General features: G+C 35.8%; 1 protein-coding gene across 4 annotated transcripts in view; it reads left to right on the forward strand.

The window, feature by feature from the left end:
- Positions 1 to 21,147, forward strand: part of Btbd9 (BTB domain containing 9) — a 402,045-nt gene that overhangs the window by 26,388 nt on the left and 354,510 nt on the right. For 2 of the 4 annotated variants that reach the window (XM_078020077.1, XM_005318735.4), the window contains exons 2-4: positions 16,010 to 16,221; positions 19,511 to 19,874; positions 20,877 to 21,141. In XM_078020077.1, coding sequence (XP_077876203.1) covers positions 16,037 to 16,221; positions 19,511 to 19,874; positions 20,877 to 21,141 — 814 coding nt within the window. In that variant the 5' untranslated portion in view covers positions 16,010 to 16,036. Of the gene's footprint in view, positions 1 to 12,040; positions 12,126 to 16,009; positions 16,222 to 19,510; positions 19,875 to 20,876; positions 21,142 to 21,147 lie in introns of all 4 variants that reach the window. The other 2 variants (XM_021721934.3, XM_078020076.1) reach the window with 2 other exon arrangements.

Raw genomic sequence — 21,147 nt, forward strand, 5'->3', positions numbered from 1 at the left:
GTTTGGATGACAAGCACAGAGTATATATCAAAAGAAATGGAGTGCCCTTCCCATGAGATAGTGATGTGATTTTTTTTTAAAAGAGTGTTTAAGATGCAGACAGGACTTCATTTATCTCCCCAAGCGATATTAATTTAAAGTTTAAGGAATACTACTTGAAATTACACACCACATGGGTACCAAGAGCAGAAAGAAATTGCTAAACCATATGCTTGTAAATGCCATCTCTTCTCTCAAGAGAAAGATCATTTATATTTTGCAATTAAAGAGCAGAAGGTCCTTTCCCCCATAAAGGCCTTTCAGTCAGGAAAAGTGCGGGGTGGAGAGGGCTTCCCAGGGGAGATTCAAACAGCAGCATTCAAGGACTCATTGGCATCTCCACCTTGTGGAACTCTGTTCTTCAAGCATTTCCTGATTAAACCCTGGAGAATAAGCTTTAATTCTGAAAAATGTAGTTAGCTCTTGTTATAGTTAAGTTTGTAAATGGTTCTGCTGAAAGTGATCCTCAAGTAAAGAAATTGATGTTTGGGTCAACTTGTTTTTTTCCTCCCCAGCAGGCATCTATGACATTGCAGTGTATGAGCTACATATGGTGCTCTCACTTTATTGACGGACATTGTTTATTATTTTGGTTAGAACAAGTGGGTATGAGTTTCTAATTGCATAATAAACAGGCAGTAACCCTCAGGATTTAAGTACTGCTTCTTTAGTAATTTTTTAAATGTTTGGTGCATTTGAATCAATTAAAATGAATTAATCAAGAAAAATAATGTAGTTTCTTTATTATTCCTGGTAAATAAAAACATACGAGGTCTTACCCCCAACTAATAATTGTATGTGATACCATGAAAGGTACCATTTTCTAGTGGATATATTTCTGTCCTCTCTTACACTAAGTCCTTGTTTCCCTGCCTTCTTATTCTTTCCGCCCACCTTGCAGGGACAGTTTGAAGGGAACACATTACCTTAGCCTTATCTTGTAGCTATAAGCAAGTTTAGACTTCAGGACTGTAACAAGAGTATTGCTTGTTAGAAAATTCTACCTTAGATCTGGAAAAAGTCAGTTTGAAATCTCTTAGATGAAAATCTTAAATTGGGATAGATCAGATACTGTCCTTCTTAGAAGGACGTGTAGGTATCTGTTATACCTGTCTTAGTGTAATGGACTTTTTTGGGGGAGGAGGGGCTGTGTTAGTGTAATGAATTTTTTGTCCTTGCCTTCAAGTTGTGATTAATTTTTATCTGTAATATATAGTCCCTCTATTTGCCATTTCTGTCTTAGTCACTAAATCAGGTACTACTGGTTGTGGCAAATTAAAACACTTGTTCTCTGTTACATCAGCCAATTCATTTTGTAATTTTAACAGCCAAACTTATTGAAACATTTGTTTCTAGTTTTATTACAAATATAACATAATTATTATAAACCGTTTAAAACATCATGGAAACAAATGGCACACTATACAAAATTTTTCTACAGCCTCAATCTATTGAATTACCCCTTATTAACAACTTAATATATATATATTTCTGCATTTTCAGTGTCTATATTTTATTTTTTATTTTATGAGACAGGTTTTACTATGTTGCCTAGGCTGGCCTTGAACTCAGGATCTTTTTGCCTCCATCTCCTGAAATAACTGGGATTAAAGGCATGTGCCACCACACTCAATTTATATTATATTTGATTTGTTTAAGTAAAATAAGAGTTTACTATAGTAAAATAATTTCTTAATATGTTTTTTGCATGTAAACACATATATTTAAGATTTTTTCAAGGTCATAATATCTAACTTTATTTTTAATTATTCATAATATTTCACTATATTGATGTATCATTATTTGACCATTTCCTTTAAATGAACATTAAGGGTTTTTTTTCTTTCTTTCTTTTTTTTTTTGTTTACAGAAAGTGCTGATGCTGACATTCATGTCTATTTAATTTTGCACTCTTGTGAGAATATCCAGGTTATTTTTTGAAGAGAGCCAGTCAACATTTTTTTAAAATAAATCCATACTTTTCTCCCATTGAATTGAAAAGCTACATTTATATAAATGACAAATTCCTTCATATATTTGTTTATTTCAGACTAATATGTTCTCAGGAGCTGTCCTTCTAATGTGACATTGTTTTGCTCTGATTTACAATTTTTTTTTTTTAGTCTAGTAAGCTGGCCCTTTCTTTGCTTTTTTTTTCTTTTTTCAGAATATATTCCAACTCACATATTTGTTCTTTCATTTGAACTCTCTTATGTCAGTTAACTTTAAAAATTCTTTTGTAATTTTTCCCTAGATTATTATTATTATTTTGGACAGAATGTCTTTATTTATTTTTATGTGGTGCTAAGGATTGAACCCCAGTGCCTCACACATGCGAGGCAAGTGCTCCACTACTGAGCTAGAGCTTTAGCCTTAAGATTATTTTTAATTCCTGGATTAATTAGAATTTTGTTTCTCTTCATTTTAGAATACTTCTTGATAAGGGTGAATGTAGCTCAGTGTTACAGCACTTGCTTGCCATTCATGAAACCCTGTGTTCAATTTTCCAGCACTACAAACAGAAAAACCTGCAAACTTATTAATAAATACAAAATTCTTAGGGATAGGGTTGTAGCTCAGTGGTAAAGTGCTTGCCTAGCATGTGTGAGGCACTGGGCTCAATCCTCAGCACCACATAAAAATAAACAAAGGCATTGTATCCATCTATAACTAAAAGTATTAAAAAAATAAATTCTCTTAAGTTTTTAGCTTGAACATGAATTTTTTTAAACTGTGTATCACGACCAAAGGCATTTTGTTGAATTTCATTTTCTAGAGATTCATTACAATAACATTTTTGTTCACAATGTAAAGTATAATAAAACATCAAGTATCTATTTTTCATGTGCCGATTTAAGAATGATTGATCTCTTTATGATATTGAGTCTTTTTATTCCAAAACAATGTGTGTTTCCTTATTTATTTTTATTAAATTCTTCAGTAGAGGCTGCACCTCCACTTTAGGTTGGTTATTTTTCCCATATTTTTAATTGATACATTATAGTCATATGTAATGACAGGATTTGTTGTTATACATTCCTGCATGCACACAATATAACAATATAATTTGGCCAATAGCATTCCCCAGTATTTCCTTTTCCCCTTTCCTCACCCCATTCCTTTTCTTTGACTTTTCATCCCCTACCCTGCCTGCCTTTTTCTTTTTCCTCTCTAGCTTCCATATATGAGAGAAAACATGACTCTTGACTGTCTGAGATTGGCTTATTTTGCTTAACACAGTGGTCTCAAATTCCATCCATTTTCCTGCAAATGACAAAATTTCATTTTTATTTATGACCAAATAAAACTCCATTATGTATGCATATCACATTTTCTTTATCCATTCATTTATTGATGGGCACCTAGACTGGTTTCATAATTTGGCTATTATGAATTGTGCTGCTATAAACATGGATATGTTGAATTATGCAGGATAAATACTGAGGAGTGGTATAATTGGGTCATATGGTGGATGGACAGCATGCCTTTATTTTATTTTGTTTTATGTAGTTCTGAGGATTGAACCCAGTGCCTCACACATGCTAGCCAAGTGCTCTGCCACTGAGCTACAGTCCAGCCCCATTCCTAGTCTTTTGAGGAACCGATTTCCAAAGTGGTTGTACTAATTTCAGTCCTACCAACAGTTTAAAAGTGTTCCTTTTTATCTGCATTCTCTCCACCATTTATTATTGTTTGTATTCTTTTTTTAAGTGCGCTTTAAAAAAAATCCGTTTGTTTATTTTTATGTGGTGCTAAGGATTGAACCTAGTACATGTGTCAGGTATTATGATGCCTCCAGCATTACTTTTTTGGCTTAGAATTGCTTTGGCTATTCAGGACCTTTTGTTCAAATGAATTCATTTTAGCACTGTTTTTTTTTTTTTTTTCTAGTTCTGTGAAGAATGTCATTGGTATTTTGATAGGAGTTGCACTGAATCTGTATATGGCATTTGGTAGTATGGTCATTTAAACAATATTCATTCTGCCTATCCATGAATATGGGAGGTCTTTCCATCTTCTAATGTCATCTTTAGTTTCTTTTTTCAGTGTTCTATAGTTTTCACTGTAGAGGGCTTTCATCTCCTTGGTTAGATTTATTCCTAGGTATTTTATTTGAGACCTTTGTGAATAGGATTGTCAGCCTGATTTTTTTAGTCAGCAGATTCATTATTGATATATAGGAAAGCTATTGATTTTTCTATGATTATTTTATAACCTGTTACATTGCTGAATTTACTAACTTTACCATTTCGGTGGAGAGCTTTTTTTATTTTTAATATTTCTTTTTTAGGTGTTGATGGACACAACACAATGCCTTTATTTTTTTAATATGGTGCTGAGGATTGAACCCAGATCCCGCCCGTGCTAGGCAAGCACTCTACCGCTGAGCCACAATCCCAGCCCCTTGGTGGAGCTTTTTGGATCTTGTTAAGTATAAGATCATCATATCATTTGAAAACACTGATAGTTTTACTACTTCCTTTCCTATTTTTATCCATTTCCTTCTCTTGCTTAATTGCTCTGGCTAGAATTTCTAGTGCTATATTAAACAAATAAGAGTGGTAAGAGTGGGCATCCTTGTCTTTTTCCAGATTTTAAAGGAAATGCTTTCAGTTTTTCCCTGTTCACTTTGTTGTTGGCTTTGGGTTTTTCAGATATGTAGTCTTTGTGATGTTGAGGTAGGTTCCTTCTATCCCTAGTTTCTTCAGTGTTTTTGCCAGGAATGGGTGCTGAAATTTTGTCTGCATCTACTGAGATGACTAAGTGATTTTTGTCTTTAATTGTATTTATGTGATTAATTACATTTATTGATTTGCATATGTTAAATTATCCTTATATCCTTGGGATAAAACTCATTTGATCATAACGTACAATATTCTCTCTCTCTCTCTCTCTCTCTCTCTCTCTCTCTCTCTTTTTTGGTATTGGGGATTGAACCTAGGGCACCTTAACCACTGAGCCACACCCCCAGCCCTTTTAATTCTTTTTATTTGGAGACAGGGTCTCACTAAGTGGCTTAGGGCCTTGCTAAGTTGCTGAGGCTGGCTTTAAACTCTGATCCTCCTGCCTCAACCTCCTGAGTGCTGGCAATACAGACGTGCACCACTATGCCCAGTGACAATATTCTTAATATGTTGTTAAACACAAATTGCTATTATTGGATCAAGAATTTTGAATATAAGTTCATCAGGGATAGTTATCTGTAGTTTATTTCCTTGATGTATCCTTATCTGGTTTTGGTATGAGTGTGAATTTGGAAGTGTTCATTCCCTTTCTATTTCGTGGAATAATTTGAGGAGCCTTGACATTAGTTCTTTAAAGGACTGGTAGAACCTGTAGTAGAGTTTTATATTTCCTTTACATGTCCTGTGAATGTATTCCTAGATGTTGCATGTATTTAGTATTTATAAATTATGAATTATTTTACTTATATTTTCTAGCTGGTTTATTTTGCATGGAAGAATACTATATATTTTCATACAGTTATTTGATGTGGTCATCTTAGTGAACTTCGCTTATGTTCTTTAATATGTTTTGGTTGATTCCTATGGTTTTTTAACGAGGCAGTTATCATCTACAAATGACTCTTTGCTCCCTTGTTTCCTCATCTGTTTTTGTTTGATTTGGTTAATTGCATTATCTTTTGTTCCTGAAAAAATCTTAATAGTGATAAGAGTAGTCATATCTCAATGTTTCTTGTTTATTAACCTAAAGCTTACATCTTTTAGGCTATATGTATGTGTGCATCAAATTAATGAAGTAACCTTTTATTCCCGGTCAAAACATTTTATAAAGTTGATAATATTTACAAAGGTATTTAAGCTTTTACAGATCTAATTATATTTTTTTCTCCTTTAATCTTTTTTTTAATTTGTAGTTGTATATGGACAGCATGCCTTTATTTAATTATTTTATTTAAAAAAATTTTTTTAGTTGCAGATGGACACAATATCTTTATTTTCTTACAATGCTGAGGATCTCTAACTCAGTGCCTCACATGTGCAAGGCAAGTGCTCTACCACTGAGCTACCGCTCTAGCCCCTATTTGTTTATTTTTATGCTGTGCTAAGGATCAAACACAGTGCCTCACACATCCTAGGCAAACATTCTGCCACTGACCTACACCCCACCCCTCCTTTAAGCTTTTAACCTGAGGACACTTTAAAGAAGATTGAGTATCCTTTGAGACTTTTTATAGTACCTGAAGTTCTTTTATCACACGAAGTTCAGCTACCTTTCAAACCATACAAATCCCACTCTTAGAAAAAGGGATGAGAAATGTGACATTAAAGAAAAGTGAAGGAATGAGTACTGCTCAGTTTCTCATTGTAGGTTGTGTCTTTGTATGTAAAGTAAAATTTCTATACAGTTTTCAGTCTCATGGGAGATTTTCTCCTGAGCTAGAATACTGCTCTCTGAAGTGGTTGTGCTAATTTTCAGTCCTACCAACAATGTATAAGTATACCTTTTTCCCCACATCCTCACCAGGAATTATTGTTATTTGTGTTCTTGGTGATTGTTATTCTGATTGGAGTGGGGTGAAATCTCATTATAGTTTTGATTTGCATTTCCCTAATTGCTAAAGTTGTTGAACATTTTTTTTCATTTATTTGTTGGCCATTTTTTTTTTTTTGAGAAATGTCTGATTAGATCACTTTCCAATTTATTGATTGGGTTTTTTTGTGATAAGTTTTTTGAGTTCTTTATATATTCTGGATATTAATCTCTTGTTGGAAGTAGCTGACAAAGATTCTCTCCCATTTGGTAGGCTCTCCCTTCATGCTCTTTTTTCCTTTGTAGTTCAGAAGCTTTTCAATTTGATGCCATCTCACTTGATTTTTTTTTTAATTTTATTTTTTGAGCTTCAGGAGTCTTATTAAGGAAGTTGGTACCTGTTCCAATATGCTGGAGTGTCTACTCTGTTTTTCTTCTATCAGTTATAGTATTTCTGGTCTAATTCCTAGATCTTTGATCCACTTAGAATTGGTTTTTGTGCAGGGTAAGAGATAGGGTTCTAGTTTCATTCTTCTACAATATGGATGTCCAGTTTTCCCAGCACCAATCGTTGGAAAGGTTATCTTTTCTCCAACATGTTTTTTGATTCTTTCTCATTGCTGTGCCTGTGTGGGTTGTCTCTGTGCCTTCTGTTCCATTGGTCCCCACATTTGTTTTTGTGCCAGTACTATGCTCTTTTTGTTTCTGAAGCTCTATAGTATAATTTGAAATTGGGTATTTTTACCTCCAGCATGGCTCCTTTTGCTCAGAGTTGCTTTGATTTTCTGTGTTTTTAATTCTTCCATATGAATTTTAGGACTTTTTAGTAGCTCTATGAAGAGTATCATTGGTATTTTGATGGGGATTGCATGGAATCTGTAGGTCACTTTTGGTAATTTGGCCATTTTAGCAATATAAATCCTGCCTATCCAAGAACATGGGAAAGCTTCCCATCTTCTAGTGTCATCTTTAATTTCTTTCTTCAGAGTTCAATAATTTTTATTATAGAGGTCTTTCACCTCATTGGCTAGATTTATTCCTAGATATTTCATTTTTTGAAACTATTGGAATGGAAGTGTTTTCCTGGTTTCTTTTTCAGTGAATTCATTATTGGTTTAAATAAAAGCTATTGATTTTTGTGTGCTTGCTTTGTATCCTAATACTCTGCTGAATGTGTTTATCAGTTCTAGATGTCCTATGGTGGATTTTTTTTTTAAGGCAAGAGTAAATAGAGAAGGATTTATTTAAGTGAGAGGAGAAGAGAGAACTCTTACAATGCAGGAGTGGACCTGGCAGCAGGAAAAACCCCTCTGGTGGAGTTTTTTTTAATCTTCTCGATATAGAATAATAATCTGCAGTGATAGTTTGAATTCTTCCTTTCTTATTTGTATTCCTTTTATTTCTTCCAGTTGCCTAATTGCCCTGCCTAAAATTTCAAGTACTGTATTGAATAGGAGTGTTGAGAGTGGACATTCTTGTCTTGTTTCTGATTTTTGGAGAAAATGCTTTCAGTTTTTACTTATTCAATATGAGATCAGCTTTGGGTTTCTTGTATATAGTCTTCATGATGTTGAGGTAAGCTTCTTCTGTCCCTAGTTTCTTCAGTGTTCTTTTTTTTTTTTTTTTTGGAATATTGCCAAAGGCTTTTCTGCACCTGTTGATATGATCATGGATATTTTGTTGTTAATTTTACTTATCTTGTGAGTTACATTTGTTCATTTGCACCTGTTGAGCCATCCTTGCATCCTTGGAATGAAACCAACTTGATCTTGATGTACAATCCTGTTAGTATGCTGTTGAATAGGATTTGCTGTTTTTTTCATTGGTTCTTTTTAATTATACATGTCAGTAGATTCCATTTTGATATAATTATACAAGCATGGGTGGATTTGCTAATAGTTTTATTAAGGAGCTTTACATCTGTTCATCTGGGATATTGGTCTGTAGTTTCCTTAGTTTCCTTTTCTTGATATGGTCTTATCTGGTTTTGGTATCGGGTGGTACTCGCTTTATAAAATGAATTTAGAAGTGTCCCCTTTTTTTATTTTATGGAATGATTTGAGGAGCACTTGGCATTAGTTCTTCATTAAAGGTCTGGTGGGGTCCAGCTGCGAATCCATCTGGGTCTGGGCTTTTCTTTGTGGGGAGATTTTATTACTGCTTCAATGTTTTTCCTTGTTATTGGTCTGTTTAGGTTTTCTACATCCTCTTGGTTCAATTTTGATAGGTTGTATGTGTCTAGAAATTTGTTCCAATGTTTTGGAATATGGAATATGTTTTCAAAATAGACGCTACTGATCCTCTGGATTTCACTGATGACTGTGATATCTCCTCTTTCATTTTGAGTTTTATTAATTTGGGGTTTCTATTTCTTTTGATTGGCTAAGGGTTTAGCAGTCTTTATCTTTCCAAAAAAAAAACCCACCTCTTTGTTACATTTATCCTTTATATTTTTTATTCTCTATTTCATTTATTTCTGCTCTGATCTTAATTTTTTTCTTCCTTCTACTATTTTTTTTAGATTATAAAGACTTCTTCTTTAATCAAGGCTTTTAACATGGAATAGATTTCTCCAATAAAATGGAAAATTTCCAATACATTAAGACATGAATCCATAAGTCATAGTACATACAATACCCAGCAGGAAAAAACCAAAACAGCAAGTTCACACAATCCCTATAACAGCCGTGCTCTGATTCCCAGATGCTCCCTCCATCTGCCAAGTGTGTTCAGCTGGATATAGAGCACCCTGTGGCTCCTGGGGTCACACCCACCTAAGGCTCTGTGGGTCCACAGAGCACTCACTGGCAGGGCAACAGTGGCTCTGTTCCACAGGCAAAGCAGTTTACCAGCACATTCAAACAGGGTATTGAAATCCTTTAAATATCAAAGTGGAAAACAAGAAGGCAACATAATCATGTTACCAGAAAGATATCAGAAAGTAAGGACAGCTGTGTAAAGCTCGAGGCTGAAAAGCGGCTCGCCAGCTTCACTTCTTTGGCTTCCTGGGTAGTGGCCGCGGGAACAGCAAGATGTGAGGTTCTGGTTCGTGGATCATATAATGAACCGTCCCTGACTGCTGAATGCCAAGATTTCTTCATTCATATTCAGACATCAGTGGGTCTTAGGGACCAGTTTGGCTATGTCCTTGGGCAACATGACATGCTTGTCCATGACTGGATAGGCCTGTGGATTTGTTGGTGTGTGCCTGTGGGCCTGACAGGAGCAAAAGGTTTCTACCACCAGGAGATGGTGGTTTGGAGCCCATTGTGGTGATTAGTGTCCATTTTTAAGGGACCCCTCAGTTCCCCTTCTCTGGGTTTTCCCCTCCCCCTGGGCAAAGCTGTTGTCTGGCCATTAGGTTTTGGTCCCTGTCCTTTTTGCCCTTCCTACTACTGGTTTTGGAAGTGTGTGTGTGTGTGTGTGTGTGTGTGTGTGTGTGTTTTTTTCCCTAGGACCTTGCAGTGTATTATTAGGTTATTTATTTGGGATCTCTGATTTTTATATGTAGGCACTCACAGCTATAAATGTTCTTCTTAGCACCATCTTTATAGTGTCAGAGATTCTGGATGTTATATCTCTAATCTTGTTTGAGTCTTAAGAATTTTAAAATTTCTCCCTTGCTTTCTTTTGTGGCCCATTCATTATTCAACAGTGCATTGTTAAGACTCTGTGTGTTTCTGTAGTTTTTTTTGTTGAAATATAATTTAATTCCATTATGATTTGGCAACAGTCAAGGAATTCATATATGTACATATATATGAATACAATTGTATATTTTTAATACAAATATAAACATGTATAATTAAAAATATTTTCCAAGACTTCATGTATTTGCTGATTTACTTCATGGTCTGTTTTGGAGAAAATTCCACAAGCAGCTGAGATGAAAGTGATTTTTTTAGTATGAAGTGTCTTTACTTGTTTTATGTCTGGATGACTTATCTATTAGTGAGAGAACTGTTAAAATCACCCAGTATTATTGTACTGGGGTCTGTCTGAGCCTTTATGTTGAGTAGTGTTTGCTTTATGTGGTTAGGTGCTCTGACATTTGGGGCATAGACGTTTACTATTGTTATATTTTCTTACTGAATTATTCTCTTTAGCAGTATAATGTGGCTTTCTTTATCTTTTTCCTTCTCCCATTGAGCCACCATGCTCCTTGCCTGCCACTTTGTATTTTTTTTATTAATTTTCTTCCTATTCTGGCATCCAATTTGATTTTTGCTTGGTTGCTAGCTCTCTGAGATGCCTACAGCTGTTTTTCTACAGCCTTCCTACCTCAATATGCTGCTGCAAACTGTTGTTTTAATTCAGTCTTGGAGATCTGCTATAATATTGTGGATTCCTCTAATTTGCCATTTCTTCCTTCCTCCAGATAAAGATTTATGCATCTAGTATAGGTGATAAGATGCCTGCATGTTTGAGAAGAAATCTCAATATTTCACATGGCATAATTAAAAAAAAAAAAACATACACTATAGTGGAAATTCAGAGCCAGTCCCAATGGCATTATCTACCTCTCTGTAAAGTATGTGTATTTCTTAATGGTCTCTCCAGGTTTCTTCTCTCAATAAATATTTAAAATGAATGAACACAAAAAACTAATTTCAGTTACAAATTATTCTTTGATGATGTACCTTGGAGTTTTGTTTTGTTTTCTTCCCTCTCTATAGGTGATAAAGCTGACTCTTAAGCTTCTTGTGTACCAATTTTGAAATTTCTATAATTGCAGTATTCATAAAGTAAATGAAATACTTTTCACATAATAATTCTTTGTTAACTATTGCTACATAACAAAGCTTTTTAAAATTAATGGCTTAAATGGATAATGATTTTATATTTAATACAGTTTTGTGGATCAGGAATTTGAATAGGGCCCAGCTGGGTTGGTTTGTGTCTACACCAAATGATGTCTGCTGAAGGTAGAACATCCTCACATATCTATGCCCTTGACTAGAGGGGCTCTGATGACAGTGAGCAGGTTGTAATGACTTGACTGAGATCATATGTCTGGGGACTTGGTTTTCATTTCACTCAGGGTTCTTTGGTTCTTCCTTGGGCAGTATCAAGGCCTCTCATTTTCCATCTGACTTCTCCACATGATCAAGGTAACTCAGGATTCTCAATGGGCAAAAGCAGAAGCTGCCCAACTTTCTCAAGGCACAGTCCTGGAACCTCACTTCTGTGATCCCAGGACTATCCAAGATTCAGGGAGAATGGAAATGGAATCCACTTCTCAGTAGGCAGATGGTATGTTTGTATAGGGAAGGGAACAGAATTGAAAGCAGCCATTTTAGGGACTATCTATCCCAATAATAATGTATTTGTATGAACTTTTCGAAATTTCCATTCCTCCACATAAATTTTGGTTCGCATGTTATATTCTGGTTTTATAGCTTAATTATCCTGATTTTATATTCAAGATAAAACAAATTAAAAGGCAGTGTGGCAGAGTTATAAAATGTAACTTAAAAAACTATCTTCTATATCTATGTCATTTCAGGTGTGAAAATAGTCTCATAGAAGTTAAATGTTTGTCAAAGGTCACATGTATAAGTAATGGCAGAATAACTTATAAAACTGAAGAAGTAAGTCAATACAGTTTCACTTTTTAGACTTTAAAAATATTTTTCCAAGGGCTGGGGCTGGGGCTGGGGCTGGGGCTGTAGCTTAGTGGTAGAGTGCTTGCCTCACACATGTGAGGCACTAGGTTTAATCCTCAGCACCACATAAGAATAAAATTAAATAAACATAAAAAAATATTAAAAAGTTGAAAAAATATTTTTTTCCAATTCAAAAGCTTATCAAAATAATTTGTGGCTTAAAAATTAACTTTATTCATGTGTGGTTTCAAAAAATATGCATTTAAGAAAGTTCATGTGTAAAAGCAGGTAGACCCCAACTACCAGGTTGTAAATAAGCTAGCCCAACTTTTTCCATTTAAGCTATGAATTGATAACTTTGTTAGCGTCTTTAACCCCTTTGTAAATAATATTCATAATAGAATTATATCCTAAATGAATTTCTCGGTGGATATTTTGTGAACTTGTGGACTAAGGGATGTAAACTATAATAGCCATCTTTGCATTACTATAATTAAGTATCTGAAGCAGGATCACTATAAAGGAGAGAGATTTGTTTAGCTCACAGTTTTAGAGGTTCAAGGGTATAGCACTGGCTTTGGCTGAGGACCTCATGCCAACATTGTTGAGAATGCATGTTGACAAAAGAAATCACATCTTGAAACAGGGAAGCCAGAGAGCTGCTAGGTGATTCCAAGCTTGTTCATTTTATAGCAGTCCTCTAGAGAGACTTTTCAGAACTACTTTAGTCCTGTCCCAGGGCAATGCCCTCAATGACCCAAGGACTTCCCACTAGACCCCACCTCTTAAAGGTTACATATCACTCCCACCACCATCATCCTCAGGACCAACCCTCCAACACATGGCCCCTGGGGAAAAACAACATCCAAACCATAGGGTGTACCTACAACAACTGTTTAAATCAGTGGCTCTTCTCTAGGCTGCTCATTAGAATCACTTAAGAGTGATGATTCCAATGCCTGGGCTCCATTCCAGACTCATTCAATAAGAATCTCTCAGGATGGGACTCGAGCATTCCCCCCCACTTTTTAAATTCCCCATATAGTTGCTATGTGTGGCAACTCACTGAGAATCACTGGTCTAATTAAAATTATTTCTATTTGCTAATAAAATAAAAAATTCTGTTTATTCCACACTAAGTGGCTATTTTCCATACCCAGCAATATTCTCTTTATATCTCTACTTGGAAAAACATAATTAAAATGTAAATTTAGCAAATGAAATTATATGTATTGAGAAGTGAAGAGCTGGAGAAACCTATTAAGATAGATATTTACATATGTACTATTAATGTTTATGATATATCAGTTGAAGAATTGTAAATTTCCCTTTTGAGCTAGTTAACCAAAAATCAATCATTGTTTGGCAGGAGTTATTCTGTCAATAATTTGAGTCTTGGCCATGACCTAGACAAAATGTTAAGAGATTCATACTAGAGTGTGTTCACTAGGACTATGCATTGCATCCTTTCACCCAAACCGTGTTTGTACCTTCATCAGAATAATGGATAGTAATGTGTGCAGTCCTGGTAACAAGATTAGGATTCTGGAGTGAGTTTCTAGTAGCTTTCAGAATTTCCTAGCTAACATAAGAAATGAACATGTTATTTTGAATATCAGTTGGGTAACCCAGCAGAAAAAATGAAAAAACCTCATCTTATCCTTTGTCTAGAGCATAGTCAGTTCTTGATCACACATTAGGGAGGGATTGGCAAAATGGCCTGTTGACCAAATCCAGGTCTTTTTTTTTTTTTTTTTTTGGTATTGGGGATTGAACCCAGGGGCACTCAACCACCGAGCCACATCCTCAGCCCTTTTTTGTATTTTATTTAGAGACAGGGTCTCACTGAGTTGCTTAGGGCCTCACCAAGTTGCTGAGGCTGGCTTTGAACTTTTGATCCTCCTGCCTTAGCCTCCTAAACCACTGGGATTACATGTGTGTGCCGCTGTGCCCAGCTCAAGTTTTTTTTTTTTTTTTTTTTTTTTAATTTTAGTTGTAGGTGGACACAATACCTTTATTTTATTTTTATGTGGTGCTGATGATCGAACTCAGTGCCTTCCACATGCGGGGCGAGCACTTTATCACTGAGCTATGACCCCAGCTCTCCAGTTCTTTTTTTCTAACAAATAGTTTTACTGAAACAGCCTTGTTCTGTAAGGCTATTTGTTGTCTGTGGCTGCATTTAGGCTCCCGTGGCAGAGTCGTATGGTTGTTACAAAGGCTGTGTAGTGAACAAAACCTAAAATACTTTCTCTAATCCTTTGCAGAAAGTTTGCCCTCCTTCGTATTGGGCCGTTGTCTTACACATTAGACTACAGTAGCACACATTACCTGCTATGCTCCTAAACAGAGTCTTTGAAGGTGAATTTGGTCCTTCATACACAAGTGACTTAGAGACATTTCAATTTTTAGGCTGCACTGGAAGGAGAGGGATTTGTCCTGGCAATAACGGGAGGATGCTGCTAGTCCCCTGATGCTCCTACCTATTATAAGGGGACCAGGAGCTCTCTCACTTACCTGAGTGGATGTCTCTTTGCTAGCTGGTCCTTCCCTGTTCTCCTGCATCACAGTCCTTGCTGTTGATTCCTTTGTTGGGGGCAGGCGTGTGATAGTAGGTAGCTTCAGGAACTTGGTCTGTGAAGCTCTTCATTGTAGTTGTAGGACAGAAAGGCTATTTTTACCTTGCAAATAATGGATCTGGATATGGAAGTTTTAAAGCCTTGATTCTGGTCCAAGTAGAGAGTTCATGAAGGTATAGATGGCCACTGGGGAAAACATATCCGGCTCAATTCCCCTAGTGTCTGGTGCAACTGAGGAGTAGCTGAGTCGCCTCTGGGCAACCAGATCTCTCTCCACCGGGGGCACTGAATGCTAGTAAAGTCTCCATATAATAATGGAAGAGAAGTACCTGCAAATACATTAGGGGCTTAAAACATAAGTATTTTTAGCTTTCTAAAATCATAAATCCTCTTTCTAACATGTAAAACTATTAATCAACCTATAACCTTTGATTTTCAGTTACTTTGTAGAAAGACATTGCGTATAAAAGTCAGGAAGTGCCTATAAGTGAAATAAAATATAGTGAGGTTCTGGTAAACACTAGTAACCTAATCATCAGAACTACAAGATTGAGATGGAAATTAGTCTTTTAAAAAATTTTTTTTTAGTTGTACATGGACACAATACCTTTATTTTATTTATTTACTTTTATGTGGTGCTGGGGATTGAACCCAGGGCCTCACATCTGCAAGGCAAGAGCTCTACCACTGAGCCACAACCCCAGCCCGGAAATTATAGTCTTGAGAAAAATTCTGGAGTTCTTCTTTTTTGAGAGGGGCTTGGATGCTACTGTAGACTTTCATTAATGTCAAGTTATTTTTGAGATTCCAGAAGATTATTTTTTGGAGAGTATTTAAGATGGTTTTACACCGAAGTATCTTCTGTGAAATCTGATAATTTTATTTATTCTGTTTGTAATTGAGGCCTAGATCTATGCCTGGGTGTATCTGGATATAGTTATGCTAAACCTTACTAAATAAATGTATGTAAAATAATGTTGATTTTTTTTTTCTTTTTCCTGCGGGTATAATAAGGAATGTGGGACCTATACTTGGCTCAGTTTTCTAGAATATGATGGTTTTAATTGCCTGAATGTTTGAAGATCCTGGCATTTTGCTTTTCCACTGTGACAAGGCCTGAAAGTAGGTTGAGTGTTTCTCAGAATAAATCAGTTAATAAAGCAACCATTGATGAGTGCTCTCTCATGTTAATTTTTTGAGCACTTTGAACTTTTGCTTAGTTGTATTATCAGGTGGCTTTCTGAGTGCACTGTCTTCCATGCTAACTCTTACCCCTTCTTTGTGTGCTAGATCAGTGACTACCGTCTGTTCTACAAGATGAGTAATAGCCACCCTCTTCGCCCCTTTACTGCAGTGGGGGAAATTGATCACGTGCACATTTTGTCTGAGCACATCGGTGCCTTGTTGATTGGGGAAGAATATGGTGATGTCACATTTGTCGTGGAAAAGAAACGTTTTCCAGCCCACAGGGTAATTTTAGCAGCCAGATGCCAATATTTTCGGTAAGTGTGTAGTGTTTTTTTGAAAATTTAAGTCGTTGTGTAGAAAACACTGGTATTTTCTACTCTGAAAAATATGCACCTAAGCAAACTAGCAAATTCTAGCAAACTTTTAATTCAGCCTCTCTAAGAATTTCATCTTGGTAGACTTTTTAAAATTATTATTATATTTTAGAATCACCTTTTCCTTTAGGAACCATCTTAGAGTTAAGGAGTTTGAAGGCTTCCCAGGCCAGACAGTGCCCATTGACTATTTTTTAAGATATGAAGAATATTTCTTAGACTGAGTCTTTTTCAACCCCACTACATGGAATGACATTTATTTTATTCAAATATATACATGCATTTTTGCTTTAACATTTGTGACCAATATTGTATAAGAACAATGCTAGTGGCCTTAGCTTCTCTACTGGGACCTGCACACAGCAGGAGTTAGGTGTTTATATAATTTTTATTTGATTTTCAAATTAATAGAATTATAAAATAATTTAGTGAACCTGAATAATATTTATGCAAAATACAAAAGGATATAGATGATTTCATTGTAGTCTGTATTTCTGAAATTTTATATTCAAAACAGTAAATGAACTTTTTTTAAAAAACAGAATTCCTTTAATTTTGGATTGTATGCCTTTCACATCACTGATTGGTAGATAGACTTCTTGTTATTTAGGTAATACTCAGCTTCCAACCTGCTAATGAACATGTATGCCTCTTGGATTTGGGCTGCTGAGGTCTAGGACCTGTAGGTAACTTGAGAGATCTGTAAGACGGGTAAACAAAAGAAACAAACAGGAATGGAGACTAAGTTTCATAGTTATATTAGAACTAAGACTAACAAAATATATACTTAATTAATGTAAAAATCCCACATAAATACAGCTATTGTGTTATTAGATCCTTTATTTTCAGATTATACTGATCTCTTAATTACCCTTCATTTTACTTACATTAGTTATAAGGGAATTGTCTCTGAATTATTGACTGAGTGATAATGTATCTCTGATAATGGTCCTTATTTATTTACAAGTAACAAATGGTCCATAGAATTATAGATTTTTCCTAAGAAGCTGATCTAAAAATGGAGAGAGGCCCATGCCTCTAAATTTTAGTTGCCTTCTAGTGAAAATGGCACATTGGCTTTTATAAGATCTGTCTTGACTCTTTCCTGAGGTACAGGAGGTGAGTAAAGAAGGTTCCATATTTACTGTGAAAAGTTCCCTCTTATACAGTTAACTTGTCCTTTACTGGGAATTGTCAGACTCTTGTGACAGCGATTGTGAAGGTGCTTAGGCCTCTCCCAACTGCTGACGGTTAACTGTTTGCATAAAACAAACTAAGATGGCAAAACAGCAACACCCAGATTCACACATGTTGTAATAAAGTGTGTCTCTTGGAAATATGTGTTCTAGCTAGAACTGCTAGAGTCCCTTATGAACATTTTCAACACAAATAAAATACTACTATAGATGAAATCAGGAGCTTAGAAAAGACGGGAGGAGTTTTGTTACAGATTCCTGCTAACACTCTCCTTTTCAGTTTCCTTAGTACCTTAGCCAACTCATCTGACCTTGGCCAGGTCATTATTTTTACCAGCCTCTGACCTCTGCACATTTTTCCTTTTGTATATCTTTAAGTTTTCTTACTTTTGGTCCACTTACTACTATTAAAGTGTTTTTTTTAAAAAATTTTTTTTAGGTAGTAGTTGTAGACCGACAGAATGCCTTTACTTGTTTATTTTTATATGATGCTGAGGATCGAAACCAGTGTCTCATGCATGCTAGGCCAGCGCTCTACCACTGAGCTACAGCCCCAGTCCCTATTAAAGTGTTTTTTAAGAGTCTCCTCCTGCTGGGCATCATGGCACACACCTGTAATCCCAGAAGCTAGGGAGGCTGAGGCAGAAGGATCTCAAGTTTAAAGCCAGCCTCAGCAATTTTGCGAGGACCTAAACAACTTAAGGGAGACCCTGTCTCTAAATAAAATATAAAAAAAAAAGGTCTGGGAATGTGGCTCAGTGGTTAAGTGTCTCTGGGTTCAATCCCCAGTGGTGGTGGTGGGGGGGAAGGTCTACTCTTCATTAAGTCAGAATTTTTCAGCTTTATGTATTTTTAAATATTTTTTGAATATGTATACCTTGCAGTTTACAGTATTCAAAAATAATTGGAACTAACTGTGGGTATCTTTGGGGTTATCAGTATATTCTTAAACTCAAATCCTTTTTGAAATTGGGAGGTCATATTGAGTGAATGCAGTGTACTTCCCTCACTTTTTCTTAATGTCTCTCTGAATATCGAACCTTTGTAATATTTGATGACTCATTGGCTAAACTCAGAGCCGTTACCAAGACTTTCTTGGATATATTCTCATTGAACACTATTCTTGTGCAAAATAAACCAAATTATCGGCAGTCAGGAGAGGCCTAACCGCTGTCACAAAAGCCTATCAATTCCCAGGTAAGGACAACCTAACTATACAAGAGTAACTTTTCACAGTAAGCATGGAACCTTCCTTACTTGTCCGCTATATCTTGGGAGAGAACCAAGATAGATCTTTCCAAGACAGTATTTTTCAGTCTCCATTGGTCTTAGTAATGGCTGCATAGAATGTTATGTCATCATTTTTCAGCCATATTCAACCATGTTCCTATTGAGGTTTCCCCAGTGTTTCAGTATATATTCTTTTGTATTTACCTTTACTATGTTATTTCTCTATAGTTGAGTCTTGAGAGAGAGATTACTGACTTGAATGGTATACACATTTCAGATTTCAATTACTAAATTACTTTCTGAAAATGGAGGCCCATTTTTATATACTCTCAAAGCAGTGCAGGAAAGAACCTTCTTATTGTTTTCCAAGCTCTGGATATTAACTGGCTTTCTAATTTATACCAGTCTGACAGGGAAAAATCACATCTGATTGTTGTTTTTAATTTGATCTGGTTACATCTTTTCGTATAGAGATTTAGTTTTTAAACTGCCTATTGATTTTTAGCATCTTTATATTGATTTCATTGTTCTTCTTAAAGGATGACTTCCAATTTCCTATTTAATCTTAAGCTCTCAGGATAACTCATTAGTTCAGTTGTTTATGAAATTAATTCAAATGGTTTTTAAATTCTTCTTCTTCTTGCTTTAACAAATCATTTAAAATATTACTTTTCATTTTTTCACCTGGATCTTTGTGCCATTAAACAAATGTATGATTGTATAACACTGATAACTATTATTTCACATATTTTGTAGCAAATCTTACTGAGGCTTTCCTCCTGTGTTTCTTCTCTGATGTGTAGAGCGTTGCTGTATGGTGGAATGCGGGAGTCTCAGCCTGAAGCAGAAATCCCTCTTGAAGACACCACTGCAGAAGCATTCACAATGCTACTCAAATATATCTACACTGGGCGAGCGACACTGACAGATGAGAAGGAGGAGGTGCTGCTGGACTTTTTGAGCCTGGCTCATAAATATGGATTTCCAGAGCTGGAGGATTCTACTTCTGAGTATCTCTGCACCATACTTAACATTCAGAATGTCTGTATGACTTTTGATGTCGCCAGTCTCTACTCACTTCCCAAGTTAACTTGTATGTGCTGCATGTTCATGGACAGAAATGCTCAGGAGGTGCTCTCAAGTGAAGGTTTCCTCTCCCTTTCCAAGGTGTGTTGTTGTGTGCAAGTAGTTTGTAGGCATGCATTGTTTTATTTATATGGGTACAGTGGCAATACAATAATGAACTAAAAACAAAAAAATAAAGAACCTCTTTGATACCAATGATATCTGTCTAGCCACTTGCTTCTGATTGCTGGGACTGTAGATCAGAGAAGAAGAGAAGCTAATTGATTCTGTTTTCTTTTAAGAGTCTTCTGGCAAGTTTTATGTGCAAAAGAGACTGTGCTGTTGGGTGATTGTTTTCAGGATGATGACAGCCAAATAGGGTCCTTTGTGGTACTGCATACTACTTCTTGGTTTTGTATTTCTCTGATGGAGAGTGCAACTAATCATTCTTTTAAAAAAAATGTATATATTTTAGATGTAGTTGGACACAATACCTTTATTTTATTTATTTATTTTTATGTGATGCTGAGGATCAAACCCAGGGCCTCAGGCACATGTGCCGGTCAAGCACTCCACAGTTGAGCCATGACCATAGCCCTTAATCATTTTTTTAGCAAGAGGGAAAATTGATAAAGAAAGTCTGATGAGTCATTGATGTATTTAAAACACTGCTTTTTTTTTTTTTTGGCTGGCTCAAAATTCACTATCATAGGTAGAGTGAAACTATTTTGCTCAAGTCTTTTAATTTTCAAATGCCAGATGTATCTTATTGATTTACAAGTGTACATTCTCCTAAAGAACTTGTCATGTATTGAGAGCTCTTCACTTGGTCACTTTCCTTCCTGGTATTTTAAAAAAGACAGGTACAGATGTATTGGAGAGACCATCTAGTAGTACAAGGTACCTGGGCAGGAAGGAAAGGTGCTACCATCCTTTCTTATTATTAAGGCAGCCATAATAAGCAAGTGGCATAAGGAAAGATGAAGGTCAGAAGGAATTATCTAAATATAAGTGATATCTGCAGTTCTGTAAAGCCTAGGCTGATTGATTGTACACATGGTTGGTCTCTATCATAACTGGATTTTTCCTTTTTATCATTTTCAGACAGCACTTTTAAACATTGTGTTAAGAGATTCATTTGCGGCTCCTGAAAAAGATATTTTCTTAGCCTTGTTAAACTGGTGTAAGCACAACTCAAAGGAGAATCATGTGGAAATCATGCAGGCTGTGCGATTACCTTTGATGAGCCTCACTGAACTTCTCAATGTTGTGAGGCCCTCGGGACTGTTGTCTCCGGACGCCATTCTGGATGCTATTAAAGTACGGTCGGAGAGCCGGGATATGGACCTCAATTATAGAGGCATGCTCAGTAAGT

This window comes from Ictidomys tridecemlineatus, chromosome 8 (genome assembly GCF_052094955.1).
Source record: "Ictidomys tridecemlineatus isolate mIctTri1 chromosome 8, mIctTri1.hap1, whole genome shotgun sequence".
NCBI lineage: Eukaryota > Metazoa > Chordata > Mammalia > Rodentia > Sciuridae > Ictidomys > Ictidomys tridecemlineatus.